We start from the raw sequence: 17925 nt of genomic DNA on the forward strand, positions 1-17925 counted from the left end.
CTCAGAGTTTAATTGCTTAAGTGTATCCCCTTCTCTGTGGAGAATAGAGGCAGTGAAGAAGCCAGAATGTGGCTGTGAGAGGAGGAGCTGTTCCCTATGGCATGTATGGTTCTGTTTTCTTCTCTGTCCTCTTCCTGGGGAGGCAAGGAAAGAAGCCAGAAAGAACAAACCTCTCCATGTCCTGTAGGTATGTGTTGCTGCCTTCCATAAGCTGATGCTTGATGCCAGAGCCACTCCTGCTTGACATCTTCATTAGCTGTTTTTCTGCCTTTTTGTATTGTAATCGGGCAGCAGTGGCAGCTGCTGGCAGCATGTCGCTCTGAGGTCACTTGGATGTTCATGCTGATGTGTAGAAGCATGGGGAGGCGGGAGAAAGTGGCTGAAGAAAAGACTCATCTAAAAGCAGGCTGAGGGGAATAGAGTCAGGTGGTCAGTTCTGCAGTGTGCTTGTTGGATAATAGCAGAATCGAGCCAGAAGAGTCATCTAGAAGCAGACGAAGGGGACGTAGGGTCAAGTGACCAGTTCTGCACTGGGCTTGTTAGATAATGGCAAAATAGTGCCGAAGGGCGTATGGCACTTGTCTGGCTTGTTGTCATGAAAAAGTCACCTCCCTCAACACTGAGTATTAGTGGACAAACCTAATTTGTTTAAATCAATTTGTGTAAATCAATAAGTAGCTGGGCATTGCATCGGCAGCTCGGATGATTCATCTCACCCATGTGAGATTCAGTTTCCTGTCACAAGTGAAGAATAAGAGCAAATACTGTGTATTAACCATATTAATTGGATGTCTTGCATGTAGGTAAGCAGGCAGTGGAGAGGTGATGAATATATAGGTGTGCACGTGGCTGGTGATTTGCATGAGTTCAGCAGTGCCCTCTGTCCAGACGGAGTATAGAAGCGAGGGAGCCAAGGGAAGTCGCCTGTCAGAAGTGGCTGGATTTGCTGTGGGACTACTCTTATAATCAGTTGTTAGCTTGAAGGGAAAAGCTGCTGCTGCTGCTTAGCATTTGTTACAGAGCACTTGAGGATAACGGTGGGAAGCTCTCCAAGGCTAGGATTAGGCACCAACCAAAGCCTCAGACTGTGGATATATTCATGACTTCGGGAAACCAAGTGATTTCCATGTGTATTGTGTAGGAGGAACGGGTATGTGTTACTAGCTTTACGCCTAGGAGTTGACTGGCTTCTCGAGGAAGCTCATGTGTCTTGCAGAGTGGAGGATGTGAATGCTGTCCTGCCTGTCAGGGTAGTTCTTAGAGTCTCTAGAAGAGACAAATCTTTATCTTATGGGTTATTTTTATTGCCTGAGCTGCCGGTTGTGTTCCATAAGCCAGCATAGCTTTGGTGCTTATGAGAAAAGCGGTGGATTATTACAGGTGATAGGTGTTTATTTGACATATGAGGTGCTTTATTCTCTTATTTAATTCTTATTCATGGAACCTGAGTAGCTGAAGCTGATGAAGCAGCGAAGACCGCCAAGAACCACAGTAGCAAAACAAACAGGTCATGTAGAGACTTAGCAATTCCATTTCCACATCAAAAGATGACGTGCAGTGGTTGGTGTCTTTTTGTAGTGATGTAGTGCTATTTGACACGTGAAAATGCTGCTCTTTGGGGGAAGAAGCTGAGTCCATGATCACTCAGACTTCCACCTTTTCCAAGGAAGTACAAAAATCTGTTTCAGGTGAGGAAAATGCACTTGTTTTTTGATGTCTTGATAGATGTTACTCTTGGCCTTAGGAAATTGATGCTCTGTGATATCTCACTGTATGAAAAAGATCTGAAAGCCTTGTTTGGTTTGTAATGAAGTAGCTGTGGTTTTGCCTTTAAAACATGTTTGCTTTTTACTTGCTCTTCTCCAAAGTTTGGGGTTTTTTTTTGTGTGATAGTGTATTAACTAACTTACAGCTTAGGTCTTATGAAACCTAAACCAACTAATCTGATGATTCTGAAATATTCTGTTATAAATACACATTACAATGCAGTGAGCAACGAGGGTTCAAGACTGAAACCTCAGCAACAATAAAAAAACTACCTGTCTAGCTTGTCAGTTTTTTGCTGTTTGGGATATCTCTAGTGTTAGTGGAAGCCCATGATTTACATGGGAACCAGGCTGATGCTCTTCATTTCCAGGAAAAAATCATGCCTTTGCTATTAGAACTGCGTTGTAAAGGTTTTCATTTTTTGCTACACACGTAGCAAACAACAATAAAATACATTCTAAAACCTTATAGTTGGTCTGGATTTTCTGAATGTAAAAGCAAGATGGTGCTTTAAAATATTCCGCGTGCCTGTTTGAGTTTCCAGGAGCAGATAGAGCTGTTAAGGTCCATGTGCTGAAGCTGACCGTTGGGCTGCGGGGAGGATAAGAATTTTTGAAAGGTGATTTCTCATGCAGTTTGTATGCACTTGTCTTCATTAACTGTCTATATGGGAAGATTTTCTGTCGTGTTTTATTGTGTAGTGTGACAAGTAATTCGTCATAAACACTTTAAACAGTTAAATAAATTGTTTTGGCTTTGTACTGTAAATTGAATGACACTTGGGTAGGGTTTTTTTTGGCCTTTAATGTGTCATGCTAGTATTTCTGAAACTTGTAGGTGCTTGGCATCTCAGCTAATTCTGCTAATATTATAAATACTGAATACTTACTATAAGAAACAGGATTCCAGTGCCCTTCTGGAGTGTTGCTGCAGTTATCTGCACGTTATCCAAACATGCAGCAGTCCATTCCAGAAAAGATTTCCGGTGACACATCTGTGGCTGCGTCCTGCTAGCTCTGATTTCATACAGGGACTGCGAGCCCTCTTAGAGGATGTAGCTCAGTATCACTGTGTGCGTTTATCGCTTTGATGTGTTAGCTGCTAGCACATAAGGATAGCTATTGTTTTAAAGAAGAATTCGTAGGTCCTGCCATCCCTGTTGGTTTTTCCCGATTGGATTTGATGGAGGAGTTGACAGCCTAGTCTGTCTTTGATGAATACAGAATGTTACAGTGATGAAGACGTTCTGGCCAGTGGCCTATAGAAAGCAGTTTTACTAAAGTCTGAATTATGTGTACTGTTGGACCCAAACTAGAGACACTTTGTCTTAATCCAGCCAAACAAAACCTAAGTGCAAAAGGTATGTCCGCTAAGGCGTGAGGGGAATTCAGTACCATGTGGATGGAAGCTTGTGAAAACATACTGTAGCTGCATTTCCCTCAGCTGAAGATTTTTGTGAAAAGTGGGACTTGTCAGATTGACTCATCAATGCTAAGTATGTTGTTTTATCCTTCAAACGCACAGCTGTCATGCTCTGAGCTCCAAAAGAATTACTTCAAGGCCAGGCTGGATGAGGCTTGGAGCAACCTGGTCTAGTGGAAGGTGTCCCTGCCCATGGCAGGGGGGTTGGAACTGGGTGGTCTTTAAGGTCCCTTCCAACCCAAACCATTCTGTGATTCTAGAATTTTTTTTTTTCAAGTAGTTTTGTAATATGCTTTCCTGGTGCTCTGTAGAATAATTCTGAACTGGATACTGCTGCTTGTGCATGCTTTTTTCATGGTGCTGAGAGTCACACACGTGCCAAAGGGCTGCATGAACACCTGAGGTACACTCTACAAATGGTGTAAGTGTTCCAGGAAGGCTGTTGTCTCCCAGTGCATGTTGATTTCCAGTTATCCTAGGGATTAAACTTGGGCTTTGATTCTCTTTGCATTGAAGAGCATAGAATCATTAAACTGCATTTCTCTGCACTCTTTCTTAAAATACAGTTTGTCATCACAAAGCCAGCAGATGAATCAGCAAAACAGCTTGGGGTCTCTGTCCTGTACGTGGATTTTAGGGCTTCCTGAGAAGCGTGTAGAAGACCCAAGGAATGCCATGTCACTACTGCAAGTGATGTGTTAAACTCCTGGGAAGGCAAAACTGGAAGAGAGTGTGTAATGGACAGTGGTGGAGCTACTCAGGGCAAGAAATGTGCTGATAGGCAGTGACATAATGTAGTACCTTGGGTTGTTTTTTGGTGTTCTGTTGATCTCCTGGTAGATGCATGTCCTCTGCTCACTGAGGACGGGCTGAGGGGGCGAGCAGCAGCTGCTCTTATGGTTGTATTTAGTGCCATTTGAAATGGGGTAAGACCCCAGTTTTCGTTTACAGAAGCCGTCGTAAGGCCCCAGAGCAAGGAAATGTCACCTCAGAAATTGAATGCTTAATAATTAAACATGTCTAATAGACACCAGTATCACACCATTCCATCTTCAGTGTATCTACAAGGACTTAATTATCATAAAAATCATATTTCCATGTGGAGCCTTAGAAAAGACATTTAAAAGACATTGAGTGGTCAGGCCTGATGTTAAGTGTTGTGGACAGCACCAGAAGGTCAGAGAGTACAAATAAATAAGTTATAGTCACTGTTTTAGAGGGAAGCTTATAAATGAGTTGTTTAGGGGATGTAGTAACTGCAGGCTTTGAGATGTCAAACCTTTAGGCACAGATGGATACAGTGACCTATTAGTAGCAAATAGGTCTTTCTGTGTTCTATTAAGTAACTTAAATTGGATCTGTGTAGTGTGAAGATGATGGTAAAAATATGCAACCCTGCAACTTTAATTATGCATGCAGTTATTTGTATGTTCTTTGAGCTTTGCATTGATCCCTGTCTTTGGAACAGAGAACCTGTCCGCATCATTGTTTTGCCAGTTTGGGTGGAAGTGTGCGCTGACTGTAGTCCTTCAGTTTGAGCTTGCTTGTTGATGTTCATAAACCAATAGTTGGGCTTTGGCTTTGTTCTCAAGCAGAAGGGAAGAAATACATGGCTTGTCCTTGAAAAGAGTGTGGTGGTTGTTTCTTTAGGATGGAGCTATGTTATGCTGCTTGGTGAGGAGCAGCTTTTGTGCCAGACTATTAGAGGCTCCATTTCTTTGTGCAGACATGGATAAGAATCATTAATTAATTTATCTTTGTCTGCCATATTATGTGATTTCTGTTAAGAACAAGTAAGGATTAGGTGCTTGTTGTGTTTCCAAAGTTTACCTTCATTTCTTGTAGGTCTAAAGCCACTGGTAGCTTTATTTACAGTGTTATAATCAAACAGTACACTTTTTTCCCTATTCCATATGTGCAGATGTGCCTTTGAGTTTGAGGGAAAATTTATTCTCAGGGAAACTTCATATAAGTGCTTTGATGTGCCTATGTCACTTGTGGTAGGAAGTGTGAAGATTCCACATGGTTCATGGAAACAAAACTATTGATGCCAGAGGATTGGAACTTTCTCTGTCACAAACAATAAGAAGTATTTAGTTTTTTTTCCTGCTGCAAATAATGATCTTCCTCAGTGATGATAACACCAGATTAAAATGTATCGTGGTCTGTGTTCGTCATGCATACGAACAGATAGTGGTGTAACTCTGAGCAGACTGTTGTGCCTTGTTAGATTTCATTTTGCCACTAATCTCCAACTACAGATGGTTCCCCTACTACTACTATTTGGGTGATGGCTGCAATGTATAAAAGCATCCTGGGCAAAAAACTAGCATGGCCAAAGAGGATTTCTGTCCTGTTTTCTGGTGTCATGCTTTTCTTTCTGTGCCACATGTGCTGTTCAAGTGAGCTTTATAAATGATTGTGAGGTCTTAAAATAGTATTACACATCTGTGAGTAGTCGCTGAATGTCTAATTAAAAAAGTCCCTTCAACTCAGCTGAGTGGTTCCCTGCCAAAGTTGAGTTCACTGAACCAAGCCTTGGAACAGCAGCTGGGTATGGATTTCTCTCTTGTAGCCCCTTAGCCTTGGGACAGGTTTCTTTAAGGGCTGTACCTCATACTGGACCAACAGAGACTTTTATTTGAGACTGTATTTCAAATTTAAGGACACTTTTTCTTAGAATAATGCTTTTTTCAAAAGAAGGTTAGAACTCTGCACTGTTAGCATGCACATTTTAACGGACTATTACTGTTCACTTGCCAAACTTAGTATTTTCAGCTACTGTTTTAATTTTATTTGTGCCTTAGACATAGAAAAATCTATATTGTTTTGGGTTGAGAATCAAGTACTAATACAGGTAACTTCTCAGTTTGTGAGATGTGACCCCGAGGTTCCTGTCTGTAATGTATAAAATTAGGTGAAACTCTCTAGATTGTTGCTATCAAGCCATTGTTTATGTAAATTGAATGAACTTTTAGCCTCTCACTAGGTCTTGTTCATTGCTCTCTCTAGAAAAATAGGGGGAGTTTACATTCCCAGTGAAAATGACTTGATTGTAACTTTGTTTATAGGCTTTAAACAGAATTTACACAGGTATAAGTAGGTATTTTATGTTGGTGTGCTCTTTCTCTGTGAATGAGACAGTGAGCCAGTTTAACGTGAACAAAAATACATGTAGTTGGAGATGTCGAAGCTCACTCATTGGAAAAAAAATCAGTGTCAGTGATGCAGGGAATCAAGCACCCTGCGGAATGTTGTGGTAATTCTCCCCCCTGTTAGAGCTAATATAAAATCGTACGTCTTCTTACCTGCACAGCGTATGCAGCTGGGTTTCTGCTGCTTTCCTGGTTCCCATTCTAGTCTTTCTCACAGCGTAACTGTAACAAAAGCTGTTAGATTCACTGTTTTCTGCACAATATCTGAATAAATCCATAATAAACTGGCAAATGAGAAAGTGTTGGCATGTTGATACTGTGGATTATGGTCGTCGTTAGCAAATCCATACTTCATCTGACTGCAAAATCTGATAGACAAGGATACAGAAGCTAAATGAGTGTTGGATAATGCAGAGGATGCTGGAGGGAACTTGTGGTAATACTGGGCAGTGATGTTGGGACATCACACGCTTGGCCCATCTTCGGAGTTTAAGGGAATAAAAACTTCAGAGAGAAGGTGTTACTGATGTCTGACAACACCAAGTTTTATTACAAGTCAAACATTTTTGGTCATAATTCCTTTAATCCTTACAGCAGACAGGATTCTAATGTACAGATAATGAATTCGAGTTAATGCTTTTTCTTTTTTATCTGCCCGCAAGTTAATTTCCTGGCAGTATGCGACCTTTTTATGTTCGAAATGCTTGTGCTAGAATACCAGCGATAAAGGAATGATGTGGCCTTTAATGTGCAGCGTCGTCGATCAGACTGCTTTTGTTTTCAGTGTAACTAGTGAGCATGTAGTGGGGTTGTGGGTCTGGGTATACTGATAGTGGTTTCTTTGAGCTTCTGTGAAGTTTGATACAGATTTCAGTGGAGGCTCTTTCTCTTCCTTCCCTAGATGAAGTTCTTTGGCTTTAGGTATTTACAAGATGAATTCAAGAACCGTACTGTCCTTTTGTCCCTTAGCAGGGGGATCCTGAAGTAGAATCAAATCCTTTCCTTATTTAGACCATTGTGGGGTATTTGTATTTTCATCTAAGGGCCAAACTTTCAAGATGATGTAATTTAATCACAAATTACCATGTCTTCTCAACTGTGGTTCCATTAGGAAAAAATTGATTCTGCATGTCGATGATCCTCGGAAAGGGGGCAATAATGTACATAGTTGTAAATATTTACTTTTTCTTTTAACAAGCTTTTTAATGCATAAGAACACTTGGCAACAAAATTAGCAACCTGAACTTCCCTGGTGAAACAACGTTAAATCTGCTAATTCATTAGTTAGAATCAAACATGCCTTGGAGTTGTTTTCTGAAGAGTTAGCAAGAAAAAATCTTCCCATTGGAAGCACAAGATAAATAGGGTGTATCTCATGGTATGGGTTTTTGATACTGTCTCTTTCAGGAAACATTCTTTCTTTCTTGTTTGTTTGGTAACTGGAATTTTTTTTTAACAAAATGATTTAAATTTGTTCTTCAGCTTTTGTGTGATCTGTTACAGCCTCAGAGGAGTGTACAGAGGAAGCTGTAGGTATTCAGGATGTTAAGTGTGCCTGTTACGCTGTGTGACATCATTGAAAACCTCACTGTGGCAATAATGCTTAGGTTTCCAGTCATTTTGAAAACTTAGCATTGAGGCTGTGTTAAGTTTATCTATTTACCTTTGTGGAAATGTTGGGATTTATTGCAGAGTTCTTCAAATAAGTCTATTATAGAGAAAAATATTGTAAACCTCTTCTCTGTCTCTAAAATGCTGACAGTTCATCTATTGTAATATATTATGTGAAGCTTTTATCTCTTGTTGATACCACCAGTATATTATAGTCTCTAAGAGGCCGTGCTGGTTTCCTATTTTCCTGTCTGACATTTTTCAGGATGCTGCTGGCAAGCTCACGAGTTAAGCAGATACAGTTAGGAAAAGTCTTAGTTGCAAGTTCTTATTCAGCCTGCAATTTTGGTCACATTTGGGCTCACCTCAGCTTCCTGATAAACTGCTGGCTCTCATTCCTTGTCCGGGCTAGAAAGGGAAAGCTAATTTCAGTGCTGAATACTAAACCATAAAGACTATGATGCTGTCATGTTAATTGCTACTTGTTTAGACGGATATTTGGGTTTTCTCTAGGCCTTTAATTTTCTTTCTCAGTGAATTTTAAAGTATATTAGAGCAGACCTAATGACAGGATTTGATTTACATTTCCTTAAGGGTAGGTACACACATTATATAAAGTGATGACAGAAGGCTGAGAAGAAAAAGAATACTTCTTGGATATGTGCACACAATCCTGACACAACAAGCTTTCATCTTTTAAAGGACAAACAGTGCTGTATTAAAACATAGAAAATGCAGATTTCGGTGTTGGCTGTTTTTATTGCTTTAAAGGAATTCAGAAATTGTCATGTTGTCCTTGAGTTGCATTCATAGAATCATAGAATGGTTAGGGTTGGAAGGGACCTTAAAGATCATCTAGTTCCAACCATTACTCATTAGTTATTAGCATTACTCATTAGTTATCTTCCTTTCAAAATTGGCAAAGAATACACTAATATTAGCCTGTGTATGATATTTAAATTTTCATTCTTCTTTCCAGCAGTTTGCTAGAATTTACTTCCGGGTGAACTTTGGTTGTTGTGCTCCTTTGGCTTAAAAAAAATTAAAAAATTTCACTTTTCTATTCATGGAAAACGTTTTTTGCAGATTCCACCACCACACGCACACCCCTCCTCCCCCAGCTAATAGTTTAACATGTTTTGACCTGCGGACTGGAATGTTCGTTAGTCACAGCTGAATATTTTAGCTTGTTGTAGAGATCTCTAGGAAAAATGTAATTTTGCATTAGTTAAAACAGTTACATATAAGGAAGAAGTTCTGTTGCATGTTAAATGTAGGCCATAAAGACAGGTCTTAAGTTTTTCTTTTCCTACCATTCATCTGTGGCTGGTGTATCCGTCTCGCTGACTGTGGTACTTCATCTGGCAGCTCAAGGAAGTACTTGACGTGCACCCACGCTTTCCGCATCCACTTGCCATTTGTAATTAAGGATCCGTGCTGTGTTGCGCTCGTGCAGCACTGTTAAATGACCATTAAAAAATAAGGTGCTGAAAATGACTGGTGGTATATGTGCTGGTTCTTTTATTTCTTGCTGGAATTGCTTGGGAGACTTTTTCCCTGTGCAGTGGAATGGAAAAGATGACAGAGAAGGTTCCTTGTAGCTGTGTTGTGAAATTATCAGGTCGGGATTTGAATGTGGGATATTAGTGTAATCCTACACATCAGGAAGCACATCTGGTTTCTTGTCCTTGGGCTGCAGCTGTTGTTGCGATCTGCCTGGTTCTCCGTCTTGCGGAGCGTAATAACACCTGTATGAGATGTCAGGCAAGGGAAGGAGACTTCCCGGTGCCACAGCTATTCTAACTGTTTTTCTGTGCACGTGTGGTAAGTGACTGAGCTGAAAAATGCAGAGCCTTTCCCTATTGAAATGGCTCTTTGGACATCCTTCTTCATATCCTGCTGTTTCATGTTATGTGAGCAAATTTGTGTGTTTCTTTGAAGAGCCTGATAGGAACAGACTTTGCCTAGCAAATCAATATTGGCTGCATGACGCTTTTATCTTCAGCCCTGAGCTGTGCAGGATTCAGCTGGCTGTTTGGGCCTGATTTTTAGCTTGTGGCAGAAGATAGAAGGGCAAAGTAATTCAAGAAGTTTTTTCCTATCATCTTTGAAAAGGAGTTAGAGGGGCTCAGAGTCCCTTTAGCACTGTATGAGCAAAGTTGCTGCTGCCTGCTTACTAACGCTTTCATTGCTAGTGCTGCAAGAATGTTTTTCTTTTGAAAAGTGTAAGTGGAGTCCTTAAAATTGTGTCACTTGGTGCTGCAAAATCTGCTCTTCAACCACTTGATGTGGTAGTGTAACGTAATAACTTGAAAGCATGCAGGCAGAATTTTGCTCTGTCACTGCAGAGAGTTTCTTACCCATTGATTTGAAATGTTGTGTAAGATTTTTTTTTCTGCCTGTCCTTTGTATGTATTGTGTGTCGCTTTGGGGCGAGGACAAGGAAGGATCTCGTTCTGCGGGGTTGTCTTCCTTCCTTCCTTGAGTGGTAACACAAACCACTGCTATTTCCATGTAGCTCCTCTGTGAACTGCAGTACTAAAGCTGTGTGGTGATGGGTGAGCAAAATAAATTATGGGCTTATGAAAGACAGCTCTATTGTTGTCAAGTTTCAACTTTCCCTCTTCATTGTTTTGCTGACACAATGTAGGCATAGCGCTCAGAAAATGAAATTCTAAACTGGCCATATTGTACTCTGCATTTTTTTAAAACACAATAGGCTGTCTCAGAACAGTGGATCTGATGTGGTTTTTCCCTTTTAATATTTGAAAGGTTAGTTTAACAGTGTATAAAGCTGCAAAGTGTGATTTGGGTCCCTTCAAAACATTCAGCAGCTCTGTAATCTTCTGAACCCTGCTGAAGTGTTTGATGTGCTTAACAAAAAAAGGGCCTATGAAGAATTTTCCACACGTAGTACGTACTAAGCCTGTCTCCTGTAGAAGGCAGCCTGGATGCTTCAAGCGTGGGAAGCAGTTACCTTTCCACTGTTCCTTTCATATCTCTGTGGTACAAGTCCCATGGGGAGGAGGAGCTGCCTGAGCTGGGGACGGCGGTTGAGGGAATGGGTATGGCATGATGTTTTGAGGAGCAGCACACCGCGGGGCTGGCCTGCAAGGTGCGCGTAGGCGCGATGTGGCAGCTGAGCGGGTGCGGTAGAAGGAGGTGTGCCCTTCAGCGCTGGTGTCCCGTGTGCTCCTTCCCTTGGGGTACTACTCATTGAGGTGTTGTCAGATCTAAACCTGGTGTGCTGTATCTCAAGGAGAAATAGGAAGGATTAGTAATTATTTTTACTGATCAGAAGAGACTCTGCATGGAGGGGAAAGGGGAAGGGTAGGGAAATGGGCACCTTCTTTGGTTGGTAGGGGTATGCAAATGTCTGTATATTGGGTGGAAAAAGAGATGTAAAATAAAGAAATTGCTTGTAACGGAGTACTTACGTTTGTGACTTCATTGTTCTTCCTTACTTTGGTGCCCTGAATGAATGTTCTTTTTAGTTGCACTTCTCTGAGAAAGATGGGTGAGATGGGGGTTATGGAGGTGTGTTGGGGAAGTGAATGTGCACCTGAAGGGAACAAAACCAAACCCACAACCTGGAACAAAGAAGTCCCACTTTTCTTCATGTTAACCTTGGAATTTTAACTGCTGATGGATGTTCTTATTAATACAACCATCTCACAATTGTCTTTGTACAGTATTGTTCTGCTGAAATTGCAGGCAAAAGAATACCTTGGTTTTCCCTCTTAAAATAAGAGAAAATCCTCTTTCTCGCATGTGCGAGAAATCATTTTTGTTCCTAGTGTTGACTTGGAGTACAGTAGCAGGATTTACTGGGCATTTGTTAGTGAGGTAAGGTGTACCTTTCATGCTAAGGGCATCACACTAAACCTTCGTGAAGATGTGCAAGATGTTTGTGGAAGGGAAGCAGCAGCAAAGAAGCAGCTGAGGAAATTCCACATAGCCTTATCCCTGTTCTCTGGTGCTCTTTCCTGCCACCCCTTCCCCAAATTCTGTTTGTGCTGGGCTGGAGGAACAGGACGTGAAGGAGGTCCCCCACAGGCACAGTTAAAGTAAGGAGGTGTTGTGTTTCTGTCTTGGGTGCAGATGTATTTGGGCAGGGCTGCCGTTTCTACTGGCATTAGCTGTAGACTGAATAGATTTATTTCAATGAATGACTTCAGAAATAGGTTTTGACTGGAATCTGCAAATTTTAATTAAAACCCACTACTGGTAGATTAATTTTTTAATTTAAATATGATTTAAAACTACGTTAAGCCATGTAATGATGTATCATGCAGGGAAAATGTTCCTTTCAGTTTATTTTCTGTCTCAGATGAGATTTTATGAGGCTAAGCATGGCTTGAAGTGCTCTACAGCTGATGAGAGGCATTTGAAATAGAACAGAGCGATCCATTAAGACATGTGGAAGGTGTTGCACTACTGCAGAGAAGGCAGAACTTAGCCTGTGTAGATGAACTTGGTCATAACGGGAAGCATCACGTTATCTTCAAATCCACGTGCAATACCTATGCTCTGATTCTCCTTTGGTTGTGAAATGAGTTTGACACCTTCAGAGCAATTATGCACTGTAGTTGTGCTCACCACTGTTCCACCTACTGCTGTTTTGATTGAGAGTTTGCTGTATGCTGTGAATTTGCATGTGTGGGCATGTTTCTGACAAATACAGGTCTAATTTTGTTTATAGTAATAACAAAGGCATTACACAGTATGATCTCTCTCCTAATTATTATTTAGTGATACGTATGGTCTTGTAGAGCTGTAACTTGCAATAGGGGTTTGGGGTTGCAATTAGATACTACAGCAGTTTCTTTACAGGTATGTTGCTCATAGACTGGATGGAATAAATAATCAAGAAATTTGGAGAAAATACTCTCTGCATTCTCAGGACATAGCTTGAATCAGAGCTGACCCTGATTTTCCAGTAGCTTCTCTCCCTACCTAATGTAAAGGCAATTAACTGCTGTATCGTAATTGCCTTTTTCTGACTATTATTAATGATATTCCCTATAGCAATAGTCTCCAAGGACCGTATTTGACTGGGATCCTGTGGTGTGCTTTCCATGCAGATGTGTGGCACAAGGCGGGGGGTTTGCAATTTTACGTGGGACTTTTTTCGTCTTTGGGGCAGGGGGCGTTGTGTAATTGTGTTCGGGGTTTTTTTTAATCTCCTTTATGCTTTGGAGATTATATGTTTACAGAAAACCAGATGCTTAGGTGCCACTAACAAACTTCTTGTGTTTCTCTCTGCAGGAGATGATAACAGAGTCCGCTCCGTTACGGTGCAGGAAGCTCAGCAATCCTGACATCTTTGCATCTGCTGGGAAAACCAAGCTCCATCGTCAGCTCAGTCAAGATGACTGCAAGCTACGAAGAGGCAGTTTGGCAAGTTCTCTGTCAGGTATGCTGTTTGGTACAGACCACGTGATAGTCCCTTAATGCTAAAGATGCCAACAAGTAGTACTGTGTAACGGTTGTAATTCAAGAGACTGATGAGTTGTTTCTTTAGACTGGAGGAGACCTGGCTGGGAGGGCATACAAAATCTTGTCTAACAGAAAGGTGAAAAGACATGCTAGTAGAAAAGAGTGAAAAAGAAAGACTGGATTTGGAGTTCTGTATATTGGCCAGAGTGAAAAGTTACAAGCAAAGACTCAATGTATAAAGTTAAGAGAAGGTGGCAGTGAAACTTTAGGCAACATAGTGATGTGTTCTTACCTTTCTTAAGGTCAGCACTGACTGTGAGCTTGCCTACTTTGCCGTATCATTTCTTTTTGGGAAAAGCTGACTTTTACACCGGGTTCAAATTATCATTTGGTTTCTTTTTGGCTTCAGAAGTGCCGTAGGCATTTGTGATTCGAAGTAAAAATCCTGCTTACTAACTAGATGTTATTTCAGTTTGTACAAAGTTTGGGGTTTTTTTTTGTGAACGCAGCCTTCAGTCCTGTAGGAGAATTTAGTTTGTCAACTGCACAACCACGGCGCGAGCATAGCCCAGTAATTAGCCAAAAAAGGGAGGCCCAAGCTCAGTAGTTTTCTTGTCCAAAGACTTGGTATGTGGGCTGGGGGATGGTTTCATGAGACCCCACCTGGAGTGCTGCGTCCAGCTGTGGAGCCCACAACATCGGAAGGATATAGACCGGTTGGAGTGAATCCAGAGGAGGCCACAAAGAGGATCAGAGGGCTGGAGCACCTCTGCCATGGGGACAGGCTGAGAGAGTTGGGGGTGTTCAGCCTGGAGAAGAGAAGGCTCTGGGGAGACCTTATTGCCCCTTCCAGTGCCTGAAGGGGCTACAAGGAAGCTGGGGGGGACTTTTTACAAGGGCCTGTAGTGACAGGACAAGGGGGAACAGGTTTAAATTGAAATTGGGGAGGTTTAGATGGGATATCAGGAAGAAATTCTTCCTGGAGAGGGTGGGGAAGCACTGGGACAGGTTGCCCAGAGAAGCTGTGGATGCCCCATCCCTGGAAGTGTTCAAGGCCAGGCTGGATGAGGCTTGGAGCAACCTGGTCTAGTGGAAGGTGTCCCTGCCCATGGCGGGGGGGTTGGAACTGGATGGGCTTTAAGGTCCCTTCCAACCTAAACCATTCCATGATTCATGGTTGTGTAAAGCCAGTGTCAGAGTCTGTGGTACTGCCATTAGAACATCCAGAGCGGCATGATCAGTCTTGAATGAAGCAGCTGATCTGCTTGAACACCGCTGCTGTTCTGCAGGGTTAGCTTGCAGTCCGTTTCCTCACTAACAGGGCTGGCTGTTGGACTGTTTGCACGTCGGTGCAAGAACAAGGAGGGTTGGAAACACTCAGGTGGGAGGGGAAGAGGAAGAACGCAAAACCACCCAATTTGGCAGCAGCACAAGCTTGACTTAGGTGGTTGTGAAAATACATCCTGTCCTGGTCCCTCCATCCTTTATCAGGGAAGACAAATATTTTAATGTTTGGGGCGCTAGATGTAGTGGCATTAAATAAGCAGTAAAGTATGCACACTTTATTTTGGCTTGGCCTTGTCTTAGTGTTTTATTTGTAGTAAGTGGATTGTTTCTGAAAAATGGGAGCATTCATAAAGGTTTGCACTCTAAGTTTATTCTCTAAGGCAGGTTAATCGCTAGAGGAGAACAGGAGTTGGTTAACTACACAGCTGCTGGCTGCTCACAATGGCCAGAGTTAGTACTCCGGTTTGGGTTGGTGGGGTTGGGGTTGTTTTTTCCCCCTTCTTGTGTAGAAGTAAGCAAAGAAAAATAAGTAGGAGTAAGCAGGAGAAGTGGACTTGTTCTGTTCCTTTTTCCAAATAATTTTTTGCTTTGGAGATAACATTTTTGGCCATTTTCTGTTCTGAAATGATCGTGTTCTCAACAACTTGTTGCTTCATTTTAATGACTTCTCAATCTACTATAGCCTGATTCAGGAAGGAGAAAAGACCCCCAACAAGATGAGTTTTACCCAATTGGATAAAGGCAGTAGAGCTGTTCAGATATATATTTAAAATGTGGGTGTTTGGAACGCAGGTAGGACTTGAGGCATGTCAGGGAAAGGCTTTATCTTCAAGCTTCATCCTGAAAACAATTCCACTTTGTTTTTGCTATAGAAGGCAGTAATTCTGAAGAGTATAGATGGTTGTGCAATGCAAACCGGTTGCCTTAGCTTTGAATCTTGGTGGGATGCTGTCTTGCTGGATTCAGATTTTGTGGGACTAAAAGGAGACATTGATAACTGTATCTTACGGAGCTTTAAATAATGTTATTCCTGCTCTCAAGCACTGGCATTTTGAACTGCTAGATAATTCCGTGATTTCAATTACTATTATAGGAGATCTTTGTTAGTGCTTTACTGAGAGAAATACAGCAATGTGTATTTCTGTAGTTTTAGATCTCTGCAGAGGAAAGGAGTCTTTGTATTTACACGTAATCTCGAAAATGAGCAAACTGTGAAAACCATGCCCACAGCTGTAGGCAGCTTGAGTGGGACGGGGATAAAGGTACTGTGTCTGTGTTTGCTAGCCCAAGTTGAGCCTTCTCATCTCTCAGACGCTTTGACTCATTCTGTTAATGTGTACTTGGCCCACGGCTTGGAACTTGGACAGAAAATTCACACAAGCAAGTTTATAGCAAACAAATAAACAAAACCACCAAAAAATCCTGCCCACCACTCCCCAGCCGCCCAGCGTTATGGCTAATCACATGATGGGACAGTCTTCCGAGTATTGTAGCCACTTTTGTGTCCTGAATGGAAGATTTCACATCCAATTCTAAGGTGAAGTTGAACTTGCTGCCTCAGACAAAAGCATTTTTCTGCAGTATATGTAATTGAAGATGTAGGCTTCTTCCTACTGCTTTAGTGCACTGTCCTAGTCCCGTTATTCCTCTTGAATGCAGCGATCTTCACTGTGCTTGGAAGGGAGTGGTGTCTGGAATTGAGTCTCGCAGTCCTAATTTTAAGGAAAAGAGGGGTTACTCACTCCCACTGTGCAGATGGTGAAACTGAAGTGCAGAGGCTGACTGAACAGAGTTACAGAGGATGTCATCTGAAAGCTAATAATGGAACCCAGATTTACAGACTTTTTCACTGATGTGTTTTTAACCACAAGACTATTTTCTTCTTTGTTTTGTGAATGACGCTGTATGTAAAAGGAAACTGTCAAGCTTGATGGAGTCAAAATAGGACCTGCTTTGACTTTGGTTCTTTCTCATTGTGGAAATTTACTGCTTGACATTTTTCAAAAAGGAGTGTTACGTTGACTGGGGAAAAATATTATTGAGCAGAGCCTTTTAAATGATTACTGTACGTCCTGCAGTGAAGCTGCAGTGGTTTGAGCGTAGTGAGAGAGGAACTGCCCTTCTCCCTGTGTGTGTAGCATGGGAGATGAGCATCTACACTTACCGGTCAGGTACGGGGGAGACTTGGGAAAGCTACAGAATGTTTTACTTTTAAGGTAGTGTGATATTGCTGAGCAGCGATAGTTTTTAAACAGAAAATATCCATTTATGGTTCAAAGCAAAACAGTGTTGTTTAAACATACACTATCACAGCGGCATGAAATCTACTGCTGAATGTTCCAGTGGCAGGGGAAAGTGGGGATGCCCTAGATGGCTAAACTGTTTAGAAGAGGTAGTGTTTTACAATTATGAATGTATTTTCATAAGAATTCTTAAAATTAAGATATTTGCAACATTAATATTTTCTCTCTTCAAGGCAACACGTTGTTTAATTGGTAGCAAATACTGTTTCCTTTTTAAGCTGTGTGAAGTATGGAAAGGTATAAAGTGATAGAACCTTGTTTCTACAGGGTTGTGAATTGACCCATTACCTCATAATGAAAACTCCGTTTTTGGAAATACTTGTTTATCAAATGCAGTGAATTCACAGGTGTTGTGCTCTTGTAAGTTCTAACCTACCAAAACCTTTACTTTGCTTTTCTTGTTATGCACTTCTCCACATGCAGTATTTGTTTTCAGCATTGCATTTTGAACTTGCACACTTGTTTAAAAACAAGCTGATATGTGTGTTGTTTTTTTTTTTAAAGGAAAACAGCTCCTTCCCTTATCAAATAGTGTCCACAGTGGAGTGGGACAGACGATATGGCAGCCACCTGGAGATACCTCAAACCTGGTCCGCATGAGAAATCAGTCCCTCGGACAGTCTGCTCCTTCACTTACTGCTGGTTTGGTGAGTGAGCCTGGGAATACTCGTGATGATTCCGTGCTAGTAATAGAATCATAGAATGGTTTGGGTTGGAAGGGACCATAAAGATCATCTAGTTCCAACCCCCCTGCTATGGGCAGGGACACCTTCCCCTAGACCAGGTTGCTCAAAGCCTCATCCAGCCTGGCCTTGAACACTTCCAGGGATGGGGCATCCACAGCTTCTCTGGCAAATAAAGAGTGGTGTGATCCTGTGCTTTAGTTTTTACCTTGTTTTCCCTGCTACTGCTCAATAAATGCGTTTTGTTCCTGTAGGCCC

General features: G+C 41.6%; 1 protein-coding gene across 1 annotated transcript; it reads left to right on the top strand.

Annotated features, from left to right (window-relative positions):
• Window positions 1-11085: 11085 nt before the first annotated feature.
• Window positions 11086-17631, top strand: LOC104511958 (microtubule-associated serine/threonine-protein kinase 2-like; the record flags this gene model as incomplete). The annotated part of the gene is made up of 4 exons (XM_010154765.1): window positions 11086-11102; window positions 11753-11801; window positions 13224-13371; window positions 17489-17631. Coding segments are annotated over exons 1-4 (357 nt in total), but the record flags the coding sequence as incomplete, so codon positions are not given.
• Between the last annotated feature and the right edge of the window lie 294 nt (window positions 17632-17925).

Source organism: Eurypyga helias, unplaced genomic scaffold (genome assembly GCF_000690775.1).
Source record: "Eurypyga helias isolate BGI_N326 unplaced genomic scaffold, ASM69077v1 scaffold8997, whole genome shotgun sequence".
Classification (NCBI taxonomy): Eukaryota; Metazoa; Chordata; class Aves; order Eurypygiformes; family Eurypygidae; genus Eurypyga; species Eurypyga helias.